The 19,363-nt window shown below is 57.5% G+C and overlaps 7 protein-coding genes across 7 annotated transcripts; 3 read left to right on the top strand and 4 right to left on the bottom strand.

Moving 5' to 3' along the window:
* Positions 1 to 1,293: 1,293 nt before the first annotated feature.
* On the top strand, positions 1,294 to 2,509 carry F5Z01DRAFT_639487 (subtilisin-like serine protease precursor; the record flags this gene model as incomplete). The annotated part of the gene is made up of 2 exons (XM_046262442.1): positions 1,294 to 2,262; positions 2,315 to 2,509. 2 exons carry the CDS (start codon positions 1,294 to 1,296, stop codon positions 2,507 to 2,509), a joined length of 1,164 nt encoding a protein of 387 aa, XP_046115264.1.
* A 207-nt stretch (positions 2,510 to 2,716) lies between these two features.
* F5Z01DRAFT_293097 (NADP-dependent oxidoreductase domain-containing protein) lies at positions 2,717 to 4,124 on the top strand. The gene is made up of 2 exons (XM_046258822.1): positions 2,717 to 3,176; positions 3,234 to 4,124. Exons 1-2 carry the CDS (start codon positions 2,963 to 2,965, stop codon positions 4,004 to 4,006), a joined length of 987 nt encoding a protein of 328 aa, XP_046115263.1. The 5' UTR covers positions 2,717 to 2,962; the 3' UTR covers positions 4,007 to 4,124.
* Positions 4,115 to 5,068, bottom strand: F5Z01DRAFT_752978 (uncharacterized protein; the record flags this gene model as incomplete). The annotated part of the gene is made up of 2 exons (XM_046267083.1): positions 4,624 to 5,068; positions 4,115 to 4,577 (listed from the first exon to the last, which is right to left on the bottom strand). The coding sequence occupies exons 1-2, from the start codon at positions 4,854 to 4,856 to the stop codon at positions 4,115 to 4,117; spliced, it is 696 nt and encodes a 231-aa protein (XP_046115262.1). The 5' UTR covers positions 4,857 to 5,068.
* On the top strand, positions 4,934 to 6,047 carry F5Z01DRAFT_677080 (uncharacterized protein; the record flags this gene model as incomplete). Its single annotated transcript, XM_046265323.1, has 2 exons — positions 4,934 to 4,944; positions 5,342 to 6,047. 2 exons carry the CDS (start codon positions 4,934 to 4,936, stop codon positions 6,045 to 6,047), a joined length of 717 nt encoding a protein of 238 aa, XP_046115261.1.
* Positions 6,048 to 6,180: 133 nt separating this feature from the next.
* Positions 6,181 to 7,817, bottom strand: F5Z01DRAFT_293158 (cephalosporin C acetylhydrolase). Its single transcript, XM_046258823.1, has 3 exons — positions 7,055 to 7,817; positions 6,531 to 6,998; positions 6,181 to 6,477 (listed from the first exon to the last, which is right to left on the bottom strand). Exons 1-3 carry the CDS (start codon positions 7,514 to 7,516, stop codon positions 6,256 to 6,258), a joined length of 1,152 nt encoding a protein of 383 aa, XP_046115260.1. The 5' UTR covers positions 7,517 to 7,817; the 3' UTR covers positions 6,181 to 6,255.
* A 2,944-nt stretch (positions 7,818 to 10,761) lies between these two features.
* F5Z01DRAFT_677078 (phospholipase A2) lies at positions 10,762 to 11,421 on the bottom strand (the record flags this gene model as incomplete). The annotated part of the gene is made up of 3 exons (XM_046265322.1): positions 10,762 to 10,987; positions 11,039 to 11,138; positions 11,187 to 11,421. 3 exons carry the CDS (start codon positions 11,419 to 11,421, stop codon positions 10,762 to 10,764), a joined length of 561 nt encoding a protein of 186 aa, XP_046115259.1.
* Positions 11,422 to 13,107: 1,686 nt separating this feature from the next.
* F5Z01DRAFT_692518 (ATP-binding cassette transporter ABC1) lies at positions 13,108 to 18,102 on the bottom strand (the record flags this gene model as incomplete). The annotated part of the gene is made up of 6 exons (XM_046266187.1): positions 13,108 to 14,270; positions 14,325 to 14,724; positions 14,779 to 15,117; positions 15,164 to 16,980; positions 17,030 to 17,301; positions 17,356 to 18,102. 6 exons carry the CDS (start codon positions 18,100 to 18,102, stop codon positions 13,319 to 13,321), a joined length of 4,527 nt encoding a protein of 1,508 aa, XP_046115258.1. The 3' UTR covers positions 13,108 to 13,318.
* Between the last annotated feature and the right edge of the window lie 1,261 nt (positions 18,103 to 19,363).

Here is a 19,363-nt window from a genome sequence, read left to right as displayed (position 1 = left end):
TCCTGTGCGGTTGGACTCTACTGCGCTACACCCACCGCACCAATGTCTGTGCTCCAGAGGCCACGCGAATTATACGCTGATCCCAACGCTGTTGACACAATCTCGGTAGTCGCGCTGGTTCGTTTCCATGTCTCAAGGGACGATCCGGCTCGTTGGCCGAACCGCCTTGTAGTAGGCTTCATGTTGACGGCACTCAAGGCTTTGTGTGCTCATCTGAAAAAAAGTCCTGCAGTGATGGTCGGCGTTTACTGTTCATCAGGGTGTCCGACCAGGGCACGACATGTATGCGCATTCATTCACGCTCGAGAGACCTGGGTTGAACCAAGCTTTTACCCAACACGGACGCCAAGTAGTCGGCGCCAAAGCCCAGCGTTACACTCTGAGGGGTTGGCAGCTGCCAAGGGCTCTTATAGGGGCAGCTCTAACATCAGTGCGCGGACATGTTCAACAGGCATCACGAGCTGCCATTGTCACGGCCAAGTGGAATGAAGCATCGATCCTTCGACACACTCACTCTCCATCACCACCGGTCAGAGGGACCGGAGGTTCATGTCCAGGTTTGCCCACTCTGGCCGAAAGATATCGACTACTCTATCGGTGCTAGATCTCTGGAAACAGAACAAAGTCCGCATGAACAAAGTCCCGGAAGGCGACCGAAAGCGGGCGTGGAGCCAATGATGAGCTGCACGCCGACCTCCCTCCCACTGCCGAGTCAGGTACCCTTAGTGCGCCGCCATGCAGTATCGCAACCTTTTAAGCTGGAGATGGCTTCCAGGCTGGCCATCCATGTCTCTCGACGCTACGCGGACAGACGGACAAAACCCCATCTGCAGTGCAACTCCCGTGGACTACCCCTGTCTACTCTGCACAGCCGCCCCGTGTGGTCTCGCGTCTCGAAGCTATCGTGTCACTGGGCTCCCAATGTTTCCTAGACGCCATGCCCAGACCCGCGAGGTGTAGAGCAGGCCGCTCGAGAAGATGCATCTACGCCATGACCTTTTGTTCAACTGCCACCTTGGGAAGGTGTTGGATACGGATGTGAACTGTGGACGACAGCAGGATCACAAGCTCACACGCTGCTCGCAAAGGCCTTGGCTTGAGGTCTTGAGCAGAAACGACGACAGCAACTCTGATGAGGATAAATAGAGGTCATCCTCACCACAGTTCAACGATCTTTCCTCTGCTCCTCACTCCGATCCCATCAGAGCCCAACAGCCTCCACCAGCACTTTGCATTCATCAATCCTTCTCTCCAGCAGTACCAGCCTTCCTCCACGAAGCCCAACTCATCACCATGCGTCTGTCCGTCCTCTTCGCCATCCTGCCGGTGGTCCTTGGTGCGCCCGCCGCCAAGCGCTCCGAGCCTGCGCCTCTCCACAAGCGCGACGATGCCATCAAGGGCCAGTACATTGTCAAGTTCAAGGACATTGTGGCCATGTCCGCTGTGGACGAGACGGTCAGCGGCCTCTCGGTGGAGCCCGAGCACGTCTACGAGACCCTGATCCGTGGCTTCTCGGGCAAGCTCGACGAGGAGACCGTTGAGGCGCTCCGCGCCAACCCGGACGTCGACTTTGTCGAGGAGGACGCCATGGTCTCGATCGAGGCCTACGTGACCCAGAGCGGCGCCCCCTGGGGTCTGGCCCGCCTCTCCTCGCGCTCGCGCGGCAGCAGCTCGTACACCTACGATAACAGCGCCGGCGCCGGCACGTGCGCCTACATCCTGGACACGGGCATCGACGCCAGCCACCCCGAGTTTGAGGGCCGCGCAAGCCTGATCGCCAACTACGCCGGCGGTGTCAACGGCGACGCCCAGGGCCACGGCACCCACGTCGCGGGCACCATTGGCAGCCGCACCTACGGTGTCGCCAAGAAGACGAGCCTCTACGCCGTCAAGGTCCTCGGCGACAACGGCAGCGGCTCCATCTCTGGCATTGTCGCGGGCATGGACTTTGTGGCCTCGGACTCGCGCGGCCGCTCGTGCCCCCGTGGCGTCGTCGCCAACATGTCCCTCGGTGGTGGCTACTCGGCCTCGCTCAACAACGCCGCCGCCCGCATGGTCGACAACAATATCTTCCTGGCCGTCGCCGCCGGCAACGACAACGTCAACGCGGCCAACTTCTCCCCGGCCTCGGAGCCGTCGGCCTGCACTGTTGGTGCCAGCGACTCGTCCGACCGCCGCTCCAGCTTCTCCAACTACGGCAGCCTGGTCGACATCTTTGCTCCTGGCAGCTCCATCATCTCGACCCTGCCCGGCGGCCGCACTGTAAGTCAATCTCTTGTAAGGAAGTTGGGTAACCAAAGACTAACACGCGCAGGGCTCCCTTTCGGGCACCTCGATGGCCTCTCCCCACATTGCCGGTCTGGGGGCCTACATCGCCGGTCTCGAGGGCTTCCCCGGCGCCGAGGCTCTCTGCGCCCGTCTCCGCACGCTGTCGACCAAGAACGTCCTCTCCAACGTGGGCAGCGGCAGCCCCAACTACCTCGCCTTCAACGGCAACCCCTCTGGTTAAGCTGGACAGGCTGACGGCAGAGTGCCGGAGACTATGGCCACGACTGGAAAAGAGATGGATGATGGATGCGTGTGCTCTGACTTTTTTCTGACTGACGATACTTATGGAAGCGTATATACTTTGTTCGTACTTACAAAATTGATGGATATAGGAATGGCTGCTGAGATGTGACTTGACTGCGACTGCTAGACGGTACACTTCACAAAGTTACAGGTGACCGACTCATAGTTCTCACTCGAGACACCATGAGTAAACTTGACACTCGGATTGTGATAGACGGATAAATCCGTCGAGCGATGATCCCCGAAACTCCCATGCATGACGTCAAACAAGCAGCGCCCATCACGCAATGACGACCTCATCGGGATAGAGTGCTTGTCTGAGGGGTCTCATCCCCTTGTACTCACTTGTCTCTTACATCAAACCATTGATTATCATTGAGAAGACGCCGAAATGATGCTCAAACGCCTCCTCCTCGCGACATCGCTGCTGCTGCTTCCCGGGGCGGCCGCGGACGGTGGTGACCAGAGCGCGATTGTCGAGTCGCGCGGCGACATCCCAGCCATTGGCCTGGGCACCTGGCTGTCTCCCAAGAAAGAGGTCAAGCACGCAGCCAAGTACGCGCTCGACACGGGCTACACGCACATTGATGCCGCACGCGTCTACGGTGAGATAGATACCCAACGGCCAACAGTCAGGCTCACGCGCTTACACTTCCTCACAGGCAATGAGCGCCAGGTGGGCAAGGGGATCAAGAAATCCTCCCTGAAGCGCAAGGATCTCTGGGTCACGAGCAAGCTGTGGAACACGGACCACCGGCACCCAGAGCGCGCCATCAAGAAGACGCTCAAGGACCTCAAGCTGGACTACCTGGACCTCTACCTCATGCACTGGCCCGTCGCCTTCAAGCGGGGCACGACGGTCGACACCCGCCGACCCATCACGGAGACGTGGAAGGACATGGAGGCGCTCGTCAAGAGCAACAAGACCCGCTACATTGGCATGTCCAACTTTGCGCCGGCGGACGTGGACGCCATCCTGGCCGTGTGCGAGATTTGCCCGTACGCGCACGAGTTCGAGACGCACCCGTACCTCCAGCAGCAGGAGTACGTGGACTGGCACACGGCGCACGGGATGCGGGTCATTGCCTACTCGCCGCTCGCCAACCTGAACCCGCACTACGACTCGGGCCTGCCGAGCATCCTGGACGACCCGTTCTGGGTGCAGATGGCTGATAAGAAGAACGCGACGGTCCCGCAGGCGGTTCTGGCCTGGGGTCTGCAGCGGGGTACTGTAGTGATCCCCAAGAGCGTGCATGAGGAGTATATCCGGGAGAACCTGGGTGCGCTGAGGATTGTGTACGCCGAGGAGGAGATGATGCAGATTGCGACGCAGGATCGAAAGGTGAGGATGAACAATCCGGGACGGGAATGGGGCGTGGACTTGTTTGACGGGCTGGATGATCCTACTGTTCCGAAGCGAGAGGATGAGCTGTAGAAGTTTGATAGGGGAGCACATAGGGTGGGTTCATGTGGGAGAGTAGGCTGACGGCAAGGCCTCGGAAGTAATACAAACCATGCAAAATGGTCATTGATTGCACTTCATTCAAGCAGCTGTCTTGGTCTTGGCGTGGACGTGGAACATGTCCATCTTGAGCAGGCCCGGCAGATCGCGCAGCAGGTGGATGCTGTCCTTGAACACGGGCAGCCCCCTATTCTCCATGTGCTTGTCCACGCTCGGCCACTGAATCAACGCGAGGAACACCTTGCCCGTCTTGCCCTCCTCGTCGCGCACCGGAGCATTGTTCTCCAGCGACCAGCCTGTCGCAATCTTGCCGCACAGGGCGGGCGGGTGAAGCGCCTGGCGGGCAAACTGCTCCCATCGGTCCTCTACCATCTTCATCGCGGCCTCGTCCATGTCAGGGGGGAGGAGTACGTTGAGGACCTCGACCACGGGGTAGGCAGGGTCGTTGAAGACAGATGTAGGTTGAGGCGTAATGTACAGGGAGAACTTGGGGGCGGACGCGTCGCTGATGGTCGCGAGGCTCTTTCTCAGGTCATCGTGGGATCTATGCCGTGAGTCCGCTTGCCAGAACGTTGAGAAGGACAACGTACGCTGAATCGCGCCACGTCTGGTGCTGCTCGACGGTATCCCAGTCGAGGAAGGCCCAGAGCTCAGAGGGTCGCTCGACGGCGAGGCCGTAGTGGATGGCGCGGAAGTCGGGCTGCGTGGTCGGCTCTGTGAGGCGGCGCTGGACAATCTTGCCTGTCGGGGTGGACTCGTCCAAGGCGTCGGCCTCTGTGCCGGGCTTGAGGGTCAGGCGTGCGTACTGTGTGACGGGAGGCATTGCGGTTGTTTGCGGGTGTGCTTTGAAGATGGAATGATGATCAGTGCAATCTTGAGGGCTTGAATCAAGCTGGAGTCATGGGTGAGCCGTGAGTGACGTTTGATCTGGGTGTGTGCAGGGGGTCCTTGAAGGGTACAGGGTAAGCAGGCGGAAGACGGCACTCGACGCGGGACGCGACACCGCGACCTTCCAAGTTGGACCATCCATGGATGTTCAAAGTTCAATATTGATAGAATATAGAACCCGAACACGATAATATGCGCGTGTGTTTCCAACGGCTTTGCGAGTACTCCCGCGCCGACCAGACCCTTACAGCCTAGCACAGCCCCAAGAAGCCACTTGGCATCTTGGATCCACCTCCAGTTCCTTCCATCCCGAGGCGCGCGGGGAGAGTAGAACCATGCCCTTGACACCTCACCACCACTGACTCGAACAAAGTACAGCATGGGCTCTACTAACTAAGTCCGCGTGCTCCCCTGGGAAAGCGAGGCAGACGCTCTCGGCGCCTTTACATGCGCCGCCAAGGGCTTTGGCGAGCAGACATCCGATGGCATCTGGCAAGCCATGTTCCCGGGCTGGGACACACCCGAGGGCCGCAGACGGCACGCAGAGAAGCTGGGCCAGAAGTGGAAAGACACGGGCAAAGACAAAAACGGCATCCCCCACGCCGTCTTCCTGAAAGCCGTCCTCACAGACGAGGACGGCACCGAGCGCATCATCGGCTACTCCATCTGGACGCAGTACAGCGGCGTCGAGGGCCACGGCGTCACGCCCCCCAACAGCGATCAGCAGCTCCAGACTGCCAAGGAAAAGTACCCCGACGACGAGAGGGAGGCGCGCTTTTCCCATCTGATCATGCGCTCTCTCAACAGGCAGCGCATCGAGGCCATCTGGGCCAAGGTCAACGACGACAACCCCGCTGCGCTCGTGCTCGACATTTGCGTCGTGGACCCGGCCTTTCAGGGGCGCGGCGCGGCCAAGAGGATGGTGCAGTACGGCGTCGAGGAGGCGAAGCGACGAGGCGACCTGGAGCTCATGACCGAGGGCTCGGCCATGGGTCGACACGTCTACACCCAGTTTGGCTTCCAGCAGGAAGGGCCCGAGATGGACTATGGCATGCCCGCCGAGTTCCAGGACAGGAAAATGCCGTCGAATATCTTTATGCGGACCAGGCCCCAGAAGTCGATATAGACAATGTTCGAAGTGTTATATACGGTTTGATATGTGCTAGGTACAAAGGAAGTTCGTAACCGCAAAAAAGACAAGGCCATGTCCTCATCTTCCCGTCATCCAATTCATCACAGCATCGAGCCAGCCAGCCCGCCAGGTGGACAGTCTCGCCGTCTGGCAGCGAGTGGTATCATCTGTCCTCCCCCCTTTCGTTTTCTCGCTGGCTACCTTACTGGTTGCCGTTGTTGATGAGAATGTTGGCCGTGCCCCTGGGGACGCTGTAGATGACGTTGTCGAGGCCAGACGAGGCGATGGTGCTGCAGAGGCCGGAGGCGCTGGCGCCTTTGCCGAGGAGGTAGGCGCCGAGACCGGCGACGTGAGGCGTGGCCATGGAGGTGCCGCTGAGGGTCTGCGAGCCACCACCGGGCTTGGCAGAGAGAACGTTGACACCCTATGGTATGTTAGTCAGCTGGCGCGACAGGGAAGAAGAGAAGAACTGCTTACAGGCGCCAGGACGTCCACGATGGATCCGTAGTTGGAAAAGTAGGCGAACACGTCGTCAATGTCGGTGGCACCGACCGTGCAGGCTGAGGATGCGGAGGCCGGGGACGAGTTGCGGGCATCCACGCCATCGTTGCCAGCGGCGACGGCGAGGAACTTGCCCGAGCTGACAATACCGGCCGCGGCCGAGTTGATGGCGCTCGAGTAGCCGCCGCCGAGGGACATGTTGACGACGGAGCCGTTGGGGCAGTCGTCGTTGGCGTCGGAGACAAAGTCCATGCCGGCAATGACGCCCGAGTTGGTGCCGCTGCCGTCGTCGCCGAGGACCTTGACGGCGTAGAGGGTGGTCTTCTTGGCCACGCCGTAGGTGGTGCCGCCGACGGTGCCGGCAACGTGGGTGCCGTGGCCCTGGCCGTCGGCGTTGTTGGAGTCGACAAAGTTGGCGGCGAAGCTGGCGCGGCCGTTGAAGTCCTGGGTGTGTTAGTGGGAAGTTCTCAGGAGAGGAGAGGGGAGGAGAGGAGACGCACAGGGTGGCTCGTGTCGATGCCCGTGTCGACAATGTAGGCGCAGGTGCCGGCGCCGGCCGAGGCGTCGTAGGTGTAGGTGCTGCCGCCGGGGGAGGCGGAGGAGATGCGGGCGAGGCCCCAGGGGGCGTTGCGCTGGGTGTTGGAGATGGTCATGACGGCGTCCTGCTCAATGTAGTCGACGGTCGGGTCGTTGCGCAGGTTCTCGAGCTCGTCGGCGGTCAGGGTGGCGGCGAAGCCGCGGAAGGCCTTGGAGTACTGGTAATCGGCGTCGGCCTTGATGGAGGCGATGGCGGCGCCGACGGCGTTGGTGGACATAATGTCGTCCTTGAACTTGACAATGAACTTGTCCTTGACCACGTCGGCGTCGCGGGGCACGATGAGGGGCGCGGGCGACTCGCGCTTGGTCATGGAGGGCGCGGCCAGCGCCAGGGGGAGGAGGGCGAGGAGAGTGGCGGAACGCATGCTGGCGGATGTGCTGGCTGGTGAGGCTGGTAAGGATGCTAGCTAGGCTGAGGAGGAGAGGCTTGGATGATGGATGATGGAGGCAACAGAAAGAGAGGACGTGCGGCCTCTATTTATCTTTCTCAAAGTATCTCATGGACTGCCCCTTTCTGGCAGCGATCCGCATGATACTGGCTGGGCCTCTGGAGTCTGGCCGGTGCAAGTCATCCATGATGAGTAGTTCGTTCCCCAGGCCAGTCGGTGTTTACGGGTGGATGCTCGCTCGTCCGGTGCTGTGGCCATCCTCCCCATCGTCGTCGACGCCAGTGAGCAGTCTACCTCTCGGTCCTCTCCCACACACAGACTAGACGTGCCGATCATCAGCAAATGTCCCTGGCGGCCGGGCAGCCTCCCCAAAGTGGCAGGCCTCGGCCAAAGATCCCGGCACTTGCTTGGCCTGTTTGCGCCGGGCTGCCGATCTCCAATCTATACCTACCCAAACGGGCCAGGCGCGAGATCTCCAGTGGCCCAGTCGCTGCTCGCGCCTCTATTCAGTCTAGATACGAGTGATGACCCGTACAGGCTGATTGGCGCATCGTCGACGGCAGACGGCCCCTTGATGACATGTCCTCTCCTCCATCCTCGCCGGCTCTTCAACGTTACAGGCCAAGGTTCTTTTGCGCGTACAGCAAGTATGCCCCAAGCGGGCCTCGAGTCTGGAGCTACTGCAGTCGAAAGATCCAAAGAAGGCAAAGGAGGCGATCTCCACCAGCATTTAGTTTAGCGTCAGGAATTCGGTCATCAAATGGACTAACTAACTTGTCACTACAGTCCTCGCCTCGTCCATCCTCAATGATGAGATCCAGGCACCGCTGCACAGGCCACAGACCTCGTTGGCCATGAAACACCAGACCCCGTGGCACCCATCAATGCGAAAAGAAAGTGCCCATGTGACCTGACTGGGGACCGAATTCAGGATTCACGATTGCTCGCGCTTCTGTTGCCGTTCTTCCACCTGTCCAGCCGGCGTGGATCCATCCATCAGCCGCCCAACCACCAGCTGGCGCATAATCAATCACCTGGCAAAAGATCTGCCTACCCCAGCTGCCGGATACAGCAACTGGATCTTTTTCCATCTCATTCATGCTATTCTGCGGCTGATTAAAGTACCTAACGCACAGTAAACATCCAATTCCGCCCAGCGGATTGCAATCCGTCTCCAGCCCTCTGCTCGCTCGCTCGCTCTTCTCCTCGTTTGCCTCCGCACTTGGCTGGACTGGACACACGCACGTCGAAGATCCCTCGCTTTTCTAGCTCAACATGTCGAGTCTTATCGAGCGTCTCTGTTTACTTGCAGATGCTTATCGCTCCACGTCGTTCTTCTGTCCAATCCTAGCATCGCACGTCGTCCGGCCAGCGTACCATTCAATGCTGCCAGACTGACTGCGCATGATCGTGGGGGAGCCCCCTGCCTTCAAGTTAGCCAAGACGGCCCACGCACTCCAAGAACTTTTGACGGACATCTGCCGCATTGGCAAGGCGTGCTCATGGCCCTTTTACTCTTTTCACTTGCACCATGGCTTGATAGTATGGTACTGCACGACGTAATCGTGCCTGACCGCGCATGGCCGTGAAACACGCATCCGTGGTCTCTGCAGAGCCTCATTACAGAGAGGGGCTTGCTTCATGCGCAGGCCGCAATATTGGATCGGTATGAAGCGAAGAATACACACAGAAACGTGAAGATCCGGCCCCAATCCAGTCACATGCCAGCCGAGGAGGACCCTGATTGACAGTCCATCGGCCGCTGCTTGTAAGTTGCTGGTCTCAACTGTGCTTGCGATCCTCCCGTGAGCCTCTTCGGCGGAGACGTGTCGCTCATTGCCTCCTACGACCGACCGGCTGATCAGCTGACGGGGGGTTTGCCTTCCCGACTGGAGCAAGGCCACAGCTTGCACACCAACGCGGACTCGGTTCTGCATGCTGCGCAGTGACGATCTTGCGCCTGTGATAGATACCCGGGTAGCCGTAGCTGTCAAAGGTCCCTCCCGTATCAGGCGTCTTTCCTGCCACTTTTCGTATATACGTCCGTCCGGGGTGGATGGCTGGGTCTTCGCTTGCTCATCAGGGTAGCATTTGATACCACGGAGATGAAAGTGCACATGGGCTATTATGCCTTGGCGAGGGTCATACCCGGCGCTGTATCCGTATGTACACCAGATGGGAAACGCACCCCTGGGGATCAGTCACTGGTCAGAGCAGGCGGACGGACGGACGGACGGACGGACGGACTGCCAAGGGTATATTCCAGAATCCAAACTTCCCCCGGCCCCGTCTCCTGCAGCCCGTGATCCACCATCAACAGCAACTGCCGGATCTGGAGCACCGTCCTGCGGCTGCCAAACAAACGGCCCCGTCGGTGGAGAAGACGGCGAGGGTTTCCCAGCTCCGCCCCCAGGCCTTCGACAAGGAGCACGTCCAAAGTGGGTGATTGTAGTAGCAGTGGTCGCATGAGCTATTAATGCGCGGTTTATGCGATTGTCGCTCGCAGCAGATGACTCGTATGCTGGCTCTTGGCTGTAAACTCTATGTTGTTGCGTGTACGTACATCCGCTGACAGCGGGCATCGGAAGAATGACAACAGGGCATGGGATGAGTTGTTTCTTTCGTCTCATGCTCTCCCCTCTTTAGACCTTTTGCCAATCCATGGAAGGGCGTCAGGGCTTCTGCCATTACGATGCTAATCTCGCAGACTGAGAACGACAGCATTGCACTTTCAAAGGCGTACCTGTACGTGGTAATAGACAGCCAGATCAAGGTGCTGTCGAGCGAAATGAGTTTGGTACAGAAGCGGTGTTGTGTAAAAGCAAGTCTCTGGAGACACCACGGAGCGGTTCCCCTGGCCTGATCACAATCGTCTTGTCGACCTCTTCATCCCTCCTGCGCCCTGGATGACCCAACACGGCCTCTGAGCTCGGGAAATGCAGGAAGCGCTATGTATGTTTGCCAACAAATGTAATCGCTCATCAGAATAGAACTCGGCAAGACACCTATCCTGTTCAATTATTGGCGCTGGGGAAAACCACCAGTCAAACTGCATGCACGGCAATCTGGTAATCCGTGTTATGACACAAGCTGACAGAAACAGTTGCAAGACCAATGGATTCAAATGACGGCGAGTGAGCACATCAATCTGGATCAGCTACTCATGAAACTGCCAGGAAATCCCCGGACTTTCTACCCAGCCTGCACATGGCCATCTCAGCTCACAGCTGAGGAAGCTTGCCCTCATCCTGGGCCTTCTTGACCTCAGCCTCGTACGCAGCAACAGCCTCCTTGTACTCGACAGGCATCTCCTCCGCGTCCACCTTGGCCGCCGTGTCCGCCGTAGCGGGTGCCTCGCGGCCGAACCAGCGGACCGCCTGGTAGTAGACATTGGCCAAAGCCTCGCAGGCGCCCTGGGCGCCCTCGCCGGCGCATTGTCCGTACAAACTGTCCCCGTCAGCTTCAGAAGTATCCCGCTTGTTCCACTGCTTCACTTACTCCGACTTGAAGTTATCGTCGATTCTCAGCTTGTTGGCGTCGGTGAAGCGGCTTTGGGCCTTGTAGTTCCTGTAGCCAAAGTCGTGGCGCTGGCAGGCAGCTACGCGCCGTCAGTACATTTCATAGTGGGAGGTTCAAGTTGACATACGGTCAAAGGGAAAGCCAAACGGGTTGTCTGGTGACGACGAGCAGCTGTCCGAGGACCAGTCCAGGCTCGGGGGATCGCGCGCGTTGCGACGGGTGATGAAGGCTGGCAGGCTGATGCTAAAGAGGAGCTCGTCCGTCACAGCGGTCTGGCGCTTGACGACGGTGCTCCCGGGGCTAACGGGCGATGCCATGGCCACGGCGGGCAGGAAGAAGGCTGTGATGGTGGAGAACTTCATAATTGCTGAGTGCTGGGTGCTGGTGTGGTATTGGAGCTGTTGGCTGTGCATAGCCTTTTGGATGCTTCCATCGTGGGCTTTATATATTCATACGGGCCCTGTTGAATCTGACGATTGCCACCCATGGGTTACATGCGAGGTATGATCCTGTCTACGTCTTGGCTCGACTGCGTGGAGTGATCGGCACTGCTTAATCGCTTAGCTCCCTGTACCCAGCGGCAGATCACGCATTGCCACGGGCGAGCACAGAGGACAGCACATTGGGGCTGGTTCGAGCGATGTTCACTGGAAGCTCGTTCTTTTTTTACCAGATTTCTCTCCCTTTGGCAAATAGCAAACTGCCGTCCTCAACTCTCAATACCTCAGTGCCTGGTCGAACTGAAAAGCAACAGCCGATGGCTTCTGCCGTAGATGGCTTGCATGGCCACTGGTATTTCATTCGAGAACTACTTTGAAGCATGCTGTATTATGCGATAGTAATACTCATCCAGAAAACGCACACAATACACCACGTGCCGGGTCTGCAGAAGCCAAGCATTGCTCCAAGAGGCAATGATTCGCTCTCCTGCCCAGTCGGGATAACTGTGCGGCGACGCTCTGTTCGAGGACGCTCCCACAAGCTGCGTCGCCTCGCTTCAAATTCGTGCCAATGCTTGGTAGGAATAGTGAGAGTGCATGTGTGGAATCGTTCCATTCGCTCTTTACGTCTATAGAAACCTTTATTGTATCAAACAGGCCAAAAAGGGAAATCCACTGTGCTCTGAACTGAATGTGGCGAATCAGCGTTCCTACGCACCACTTCGCTTCACTCTGATCAATAAAAACGTGCCGTATCGTGAGCAATATGATCATCATGATTGAAATGGCCTGGAGATATGAGCGCAAGAAAATCAAATGGAAAGAATGCGTGGGTACATGTACTCACAGCCGCCCAAATTTCAACGATCGACTTCGTCTCAGCATGTACACTAGCTTGGAGGTGCCATAAAGCATTAGCAAATCTACACAAATATAGAGGCTCAGTGTACTTACCTCAACGCAGTGTCCCGGCCAGGGCTTTTGGGAAACCCGGATGAAAGCATTCAAAATCACTGCGATGTGGTGTCTTGGTTTTGGATGGCGCCATCGTAAGACGACCGAGTTTTCGATTGTCCTGGTTCAGGAGCTTTCATCGCATATGGCTTCGTAGAAGACGTCCAAGTCGCGAACGGTGGCTGGTTGATCCATAGCAGTGATTTGAATAAGGGACTTTGTATGTGTGATGTAGGAAGACGAAAGCGAAGCAAGGGCGACAGTCAGCCGAAGACTCCTTTGAGGTACCTGGTAAAGTAAACAAACAACACCTGGCAAGAGCTTAAGATTTGGAGGTAGTGAAGCTTTTTCAGCTCAGGTACCCAATAAGGCATCACATCTTCAATTGACTTCCATAAGGTACCTAATTACGTGTAAAGAATCTCGGCATTGAGGAACCCCTTCGCGGGGAATCCTGGCTGGGGGTTGGTCCATGAGATCTTGGGCAATATCCTTGTCAGGGGTGGTGTCAATGTCGAGCAATGATTTCAGGCTATGAGTATTATAAGGCTTGAGCTCAAAGCTACGCAGGGATATAGAAAGACTTGTGTCTTTATACTGCAGCCATGCATGCTATTTGTATGCAACTACAGGTGGGTAGATTCTGCTCACCAGCGCTGGCGACTTCGTCGAGTCAATACGGTAGATGTAAACTAACGAAAAATATTAAATTACTATGCTCAAAAAAAGATTAACGAATGTAGGATGGGCTCAAAGGACGGCGAACCGCCTTTGCACCGATATGCAGTTATCACATCACTGACCTCCGACCAGAGCCGGAGGTCCACTCAATAGTCAGTCTACTTAGGCATCACCTTTGCCCGCATCAAGCCCCCTTCACCCACGGCAGCTTCTTCATCTTTGGCATGGAGAGCTTGCCCAGACTCACCCTCTTGACCCGGAAGACGTAGTAGAGCATCACGGCCATGAAGATGTTGAAGACCACGTACGCCCAGATGATGCCAAAGTTCCTCCACCGGTCGCTCCAGTAGATGCGGGAGCCAGTGAGATACTGATCGGCGACCGTGACCGTGCAGTACTCGCACGAGGTGGCACCCGGGTCGACCAGATAACCCGGCGCGCCGTTGCTGAAGTAGGGCTGCAGATACTCGCCACACGTCGAGCCGGCGGGCGCCTCAAAGAGGGAGAGCTCCCGCTGCGAGCACTTGACGCGGCGGCCGTGCAGGACGGTGCCGACGATGCCCGCGATCCAGTAGGTGAAGGGGCTGACGCGGTACATGAAGATCCAGAAGCCCGGCAGAGCGGTGGGCGTCTGGAGAACACCGTTAAAGGTGATGCTCATCAGCGTGAGCAGGGTGACAATGTTGGCGGCCGTCTGGGCGTCCGGGAGCGCGGCAATGGTCATGTGCGCAAACGAGCTTGCGTAGATGAACAGCTGGATTGTGTAGAGGAGGACGAGGACTTGTCTCTGCGAGCTCTGTACGCCGAGCACGGGGTAGTAGAAGCACGCAAAGGTGAGGACTGCCGTGAAGATCTGGTAAGGGATCTCGACGATGATGTTGGCTATCATGAATGCTTTCCAGGAGTATGCCTTGCTCGGCCGCTCCCGCACCTCGTACAGTGATCGCTGGGTGACGAAGAGCGGCTGGATCTGCTGCACCAAGGTTGAGAAGACTGTCGTGAGCAGGAAGACGGCGAAGATGGTGTTCTGCAGCATCGACAGGGATCGCCCCGTCTGGTAAAAGGTGAATCCAATGAAAAGACCGCAAGCAATGCCCATGAGGAATTTCGCAAGGATGTACGAAGGCATCCGCCAGCTACAAACACGTCAGCACATGGTCAACTCCGCCCCAAGTATCACAGGCACTTACTACTGCTGGAAGATTCGCTTCGTGACGATCCAGGTTTGCGCTCGGAGAGGCATGGCAAACTCTTGGTACTCCTCGGGGCTCGCCTCCGGTCGATGCTGGTCTCGCCTCTCGGCTTCAATCGCATCCAACTCGGCCCGCGAGGCCTTTTTGTACTCGCTCTCGTTCCAGACTTCATGCCAGTCCTTGCCCTGGTCATTTGTGCCGTGGTTGACAATCTCCAGGATGTACTCGGCCGGGTTCTCGCTGTCACTGCACTTGCGGCCGCCGCTCCCCTCAAAGTAGTCGAGCAGCGTGCGAGAGTGCTCGCCAATGCCACCGAAATAGACAGTCTTGCCGCCCTTGGCCAGGAAGAGGAGTCTGTCAAAGGACTGGAAGAGAATCGCGGACGGCTGGTGAATGGCTGCATCAGGTTAGCGGACATGTCAAGAGTCAATGGGAATGAATGCCTTCATACTGCACAGAATCGCTTGCCCCGAGTCAGCCAGGCGCCTCAGGAAGGCACAGATGGCCCAGGACGATTGGGAGTCCAGGCCGCTAGTCGGCTCGTCGAGGAAGAGCAGAAGCTTGGGCTTGGCCGCCAGCTCCACGCCAATGGTCAGCAGCTTCCTCTGCTCCACGTTCAGGCCCTCGCCCGGAACGCCCACGACGGCGTTGGCAAAGTCTTCCATGCCCAGCATCTTGATCACTTCCTCGACAAACTCGTACTTCTCCTCGCGGCTGACCGACTTGGGCTGCCTCAGCTCGGCGCTGAATCGCAAGCTCTCACGCACCGTCGACGTTTCGAGATGAAGATCTGGCCTTGTCAGTCGTGACCACTCCGACGTGTCTTGGTTACATACCTTGCTGTTGGACATATCCCGTGTTCCTCTGGAAACTCGCGTCGAGCGGTGTCCCGTTGACAAGCATGTCGCCAGTCACGACACCCATCGTCGTACGTTGCGCTAGCACATCCAGCAGCGTCGTCTTACCCGCACCGCTGACACCCATCAGAGCCGTGAGCGTTCCAGGCTTGACCCATCCGGATACGTGGTCGAGCAGCCTGCGCGGCTCCCCCTTGATCTCAATGTCATACACGATATCGCGCCATGTGAAGACATCACGCTGCGGCGGGAGGACCTTTGTAGGCGCTTCTTTCTTGTCTTCACCGGATGCCACCCCTCCATTTGCCGTCGCAGAGGACTCCTCGTCTGCCGATGCACCCTTGCCATCCTCTTGGAGATACGCTGGCACGTGGCCCCGCTGGAAAACCAACGCCTCCGCCGTGCTTTCGTTGGTCGAATTAATCTCCACGACGATCATGTAGCATGCCATGAAGAAGATCATGAACCCGATGAGGATGCCGAAATTCCTCCAGACATGTGCATACGTGTAGCCGTAGTTGGCCTTGATGAAGCTGTCACCACTGACTGTCAGACTCCCCGTCTCCGATCCTTGTACTGTGCACACGAACGTGTCGGTGCCCGCGCGGTTGGGATACGGAGGGACGATGCTCGAGCAGGGGAACTCGCGGCCGTGAAATTCGTTAGCGATCAAGATCTCAAAGGCGTAGAAGATGGGATTGATCCAGCGGATCCAGGAGAACCAGGGTTTCATGTCCGTTGGTGTGATCGTGAAGCCCGTGTAGATGACCAGAGCAAGGACCAGGATACCAGCGCCAGTCATGGCCTGGGACACAGTCTTTGTGGCGGCAGCCATGGTTCTGAAGACAGCGGACATGAGGAAGATGCTCAGATACGTGATGAGGAAGTAGAGGAAGAACTGTGCCGGTTCACGCCGCAGGTTGGCCAGGAAGTAGAGCACCACGTTGAAAACAGTGGCGGTCACAAACTTGACGGGGATATCGCTGACGATGCCTGCCGCGGCCTCGCAGGCAGGGTGGTAGAAGGAGTACGAAGCATGCTTGGCAACAATGGGCCGCTGGGCGTACAGACTGTTGATCTCGGAGATGGCCGTCAGCGCGTTGAGCAAAATCGCCATGAACAGGACGGAGCCTTTCTGAAAGAAGGACACGGTCGCGTCCGGCGTGCCGTAGAAGATGGAGCCGATGATGAGAGCCATGATGAGCTGGATGACGCAGGACGACACGGTGGCAGCCTTGTCGTTCCAGATGCGCTGGTAGGCACGCTTCGTGCATAGTCTGACCTGCATGGGGATACTGACAATATACGACGACTCGGGTCGGACGTGCTTGGCCTGACGATAGTTCTTCTCGCGACGGAACTGCTCAATCATCTCCTGCTGTCGCTCCTCGCCCATGTACTCTTGCTCGTGCTGATCGAGCTCGCGTTGCAGCGCCTTGTATTCGGGCGACGAGCGCCACAGTCGTTCGAACTCGTCGGGCGTGTTGGGGACGATGTTCTCGTAGCCTGGCCTGGCCTGACGCTCTTGTGGGTTCGTCACGCCCGTGACAAAGTCGCCGGTCGTGGCTCGAGGGGCACAGTACCATCCTTGCTTCTCAAAATATCGCTTCGCATTGTGGGCCGGGCCAAAGTAGATTTCGCGGCCCTCGTAGAGGACGATGGCTTTGTCGAAGAGATCGTAGATGGCCTGGCTAGCTTGGTAAATGGCAACGGCGTACGTGTGAGAGCCTAGATTGGCGGCTGTCCGCATGGATTGAACAAAGGCCAGAGCTGTGGCCGCATCCAGGCCTCGAGTACTTGTTCTGGTCAGCAAGTCCCTAGCAGGGGTGAGGGGAGGCTATGTACCTGTTGTCCCATGCCGCAAACGATGAGGCCGACAGTGTCATCTCCGCGATACTGACGCGCTTCCGCTCTCCACCCGAAACGCCACGCACAAAGTCGTTGCCAACCTTAGTGTTGTATGTGTGAGAAAGGTTGAACACGGCCATGACCACCTGGGCGATGTATCGGGAATACTCTTGGCGGCCGAAGCCGGCAATTCGGTGCGAAGGCGTGCGGACAGAGGCAGCGAACTCGAGTGTCTGCCCGACTGTCAAATGGGGGAAGTGCTTGTCAACCTGGACTATCTGTCAGTCACGCATAAACTATAGGGGCGCTCAGCAGGTTCATACCTCCTGGTTGTAGATGGCCTCGCCCTTGAACTCCTTCTGCATCTGCTTCTGGGGGATGCCGTTGAAGTTGATGTCAGACTGCTCGCCCAAGTTCAGACCATGCGTCTCACCGCACAGCGTCTTGAGGAATGTACTGCACCCGGCGCCAGGACGTCCGAGCACAATGAGCAGCTCACCCTCGTTGATCTTGCCGTCAAAGTTTCGCAGGATCTGCTTCTTGGGGCCGCGGCGCGTTCGCAGCAGCTCGCCAATACGCAGGGGCGACATGAGCATACTGGCTACGGTGCTCTGCAGACGGAGGGCGGAGCCCGATCCGGAGACATTCAGGTTGCGGAACGAAACACCGGTGCTTCTAGACACCATGCCCTGGTCACGGAGCTGGTTGAGAAACCGCTTCAGCCACTTTTCCAGGTCAAACCCTTGCTTCGCGGGATCGAGTGCCTCGTCGTACTCATCAATACCACTCAGCCGGTGCTTGCTGCGCGTCGGGACAGCCACGCTCGATTGTCGGTGGGAGAGAGCTGTGGCGATGCGCACCAGCTCTGAGCGGCCGTCGGCTCCCATGGACATCTCGCGACTTCGCAGGGCCCTGAGGGCGGCGCCCTGGTCATCGCTTTCATCGTCGGAGTGCTGGTCTGTGCTGTCCTGCTTTTCGAGAGGCGTACTGCTCTCGGCCTGATGTTGGTCATGTTCAGGGGTCTGTTCCTCCAGCGCAGGCTGGATCTTGTCCTCCGTAGAGTCAGCCATGAGCCTGGGTAGTTTATGGAGGCCTCGAGTTCACCATGCAAATGGCGGATGAGGCGATGAAGAAGCAGCAGCAGCGGCGGCAGCAACAAAGATGCCATGGCTTGTCGGACACGTGCACTTATACACATGCCAGCTCGCCGCGCTACGACCGCGCAAGCCTGCATTCCTTTTGGCATTGACGGAGCTTTGAGTTCGCTAGCAGCCGACATTAAACCTTAAGGCAGAGGCTGGACCCTGCCCTTCCGCAAGTTCCGATGCCACGAGCCACCGCCTGGGTGGTACCGGCAGAAGTCAAAGCACTCTAGGTCGATGGATTGACAGGAGATGACTCGGTCTAGTCCATGTTATACATGTTCGGCCAATGGAAGCGCGAGTTGACGAATGTGCCTGGCGGGCTCGTATTGCTTGCGGTCAAAGTTCACATTCCAATGGCTTGAAATCCAGCTGTGGCGCTGCCAGCGTTGAAGAAATCTATTGGTCGATGGGCGTCAGCTTGTGAGATACGGACTTCCGTACGGGAGGTTGATTGCACGCGAAGCCCGGCTGCATCGCCAGAGGCACGGCGCGGAGACGGGTGCCGCTGCTTTCAGCCCAACGTACGGAGTACTGTATGCGGCGATCGGTTCCCGTTTATTTCAATTGGCTTGTGCGGTTCCGCGGACACGATTTGTCGGAAGCCCGAGAGCCCGACGGCCGATGTTTCGGGACGCTTGAATGCGCCATGGTATTCGTGGCGATTATTGTAGTTCCAAAGGTGAGAGAGACTGGACAGAAAGAGTGAGGAAGACGTGAAGTCGTCGCTCGCCATTGCTGGAGGATGACGTACTTGCTTGAGCCCAGCGTACAGCTTACAGCCTACCCTGGACACAACGGTGTAGCTCAAGTGACCATTACCCAAGGTTGTAAAACATGTTCTACGTACGTGCAAATGTCTGCCATAATTTCATGCTAATTTTCCTTAATCACCATAGAAGTAGGTGTGTTGAGGAATGGTCTGGTCACTGTCGGGTACCCCGTGGCAATATTAATCTGTTTCACTTGAAGGAATGGCATCAAGAACAGTATCGATTGAACAGCCCATCATTGTTAATTCTCTACTTCATTAACGTGATATTCAAACCCCCGTGCGGTTAAAAATTCAATGATAATCCAGATCGTGTACGAAATACTCCGTATAGCCATTGGGCCGATAGACTCAAGCATTGAACCCCTGGGCGCTGGCGTCTGGGGAAGTGGATTTCACATGCAGGCTCTCGGATCT

This window comes from Emericellopsis atlantica (genome assembly GCF_019669845.1).
Source record: "Emericellopsis atlantica unplaced genomic scaffold F5Z01scaffold_28, whole genome shotgun sequence".
In the NCBI taxonomy this organism is placed as follows: domain Eukaryota; kingdom Fungi; phylum Ascomycota; class Sordariomycetes; order Hypocreales; family Bionectriaceae; genus Emericellopsis; species Emericellopsis atlantica.
Note: the sequence above shows the minus strand (reverse complement) of the source record. Positions and strands in the feature narration are given on the sequence as shown.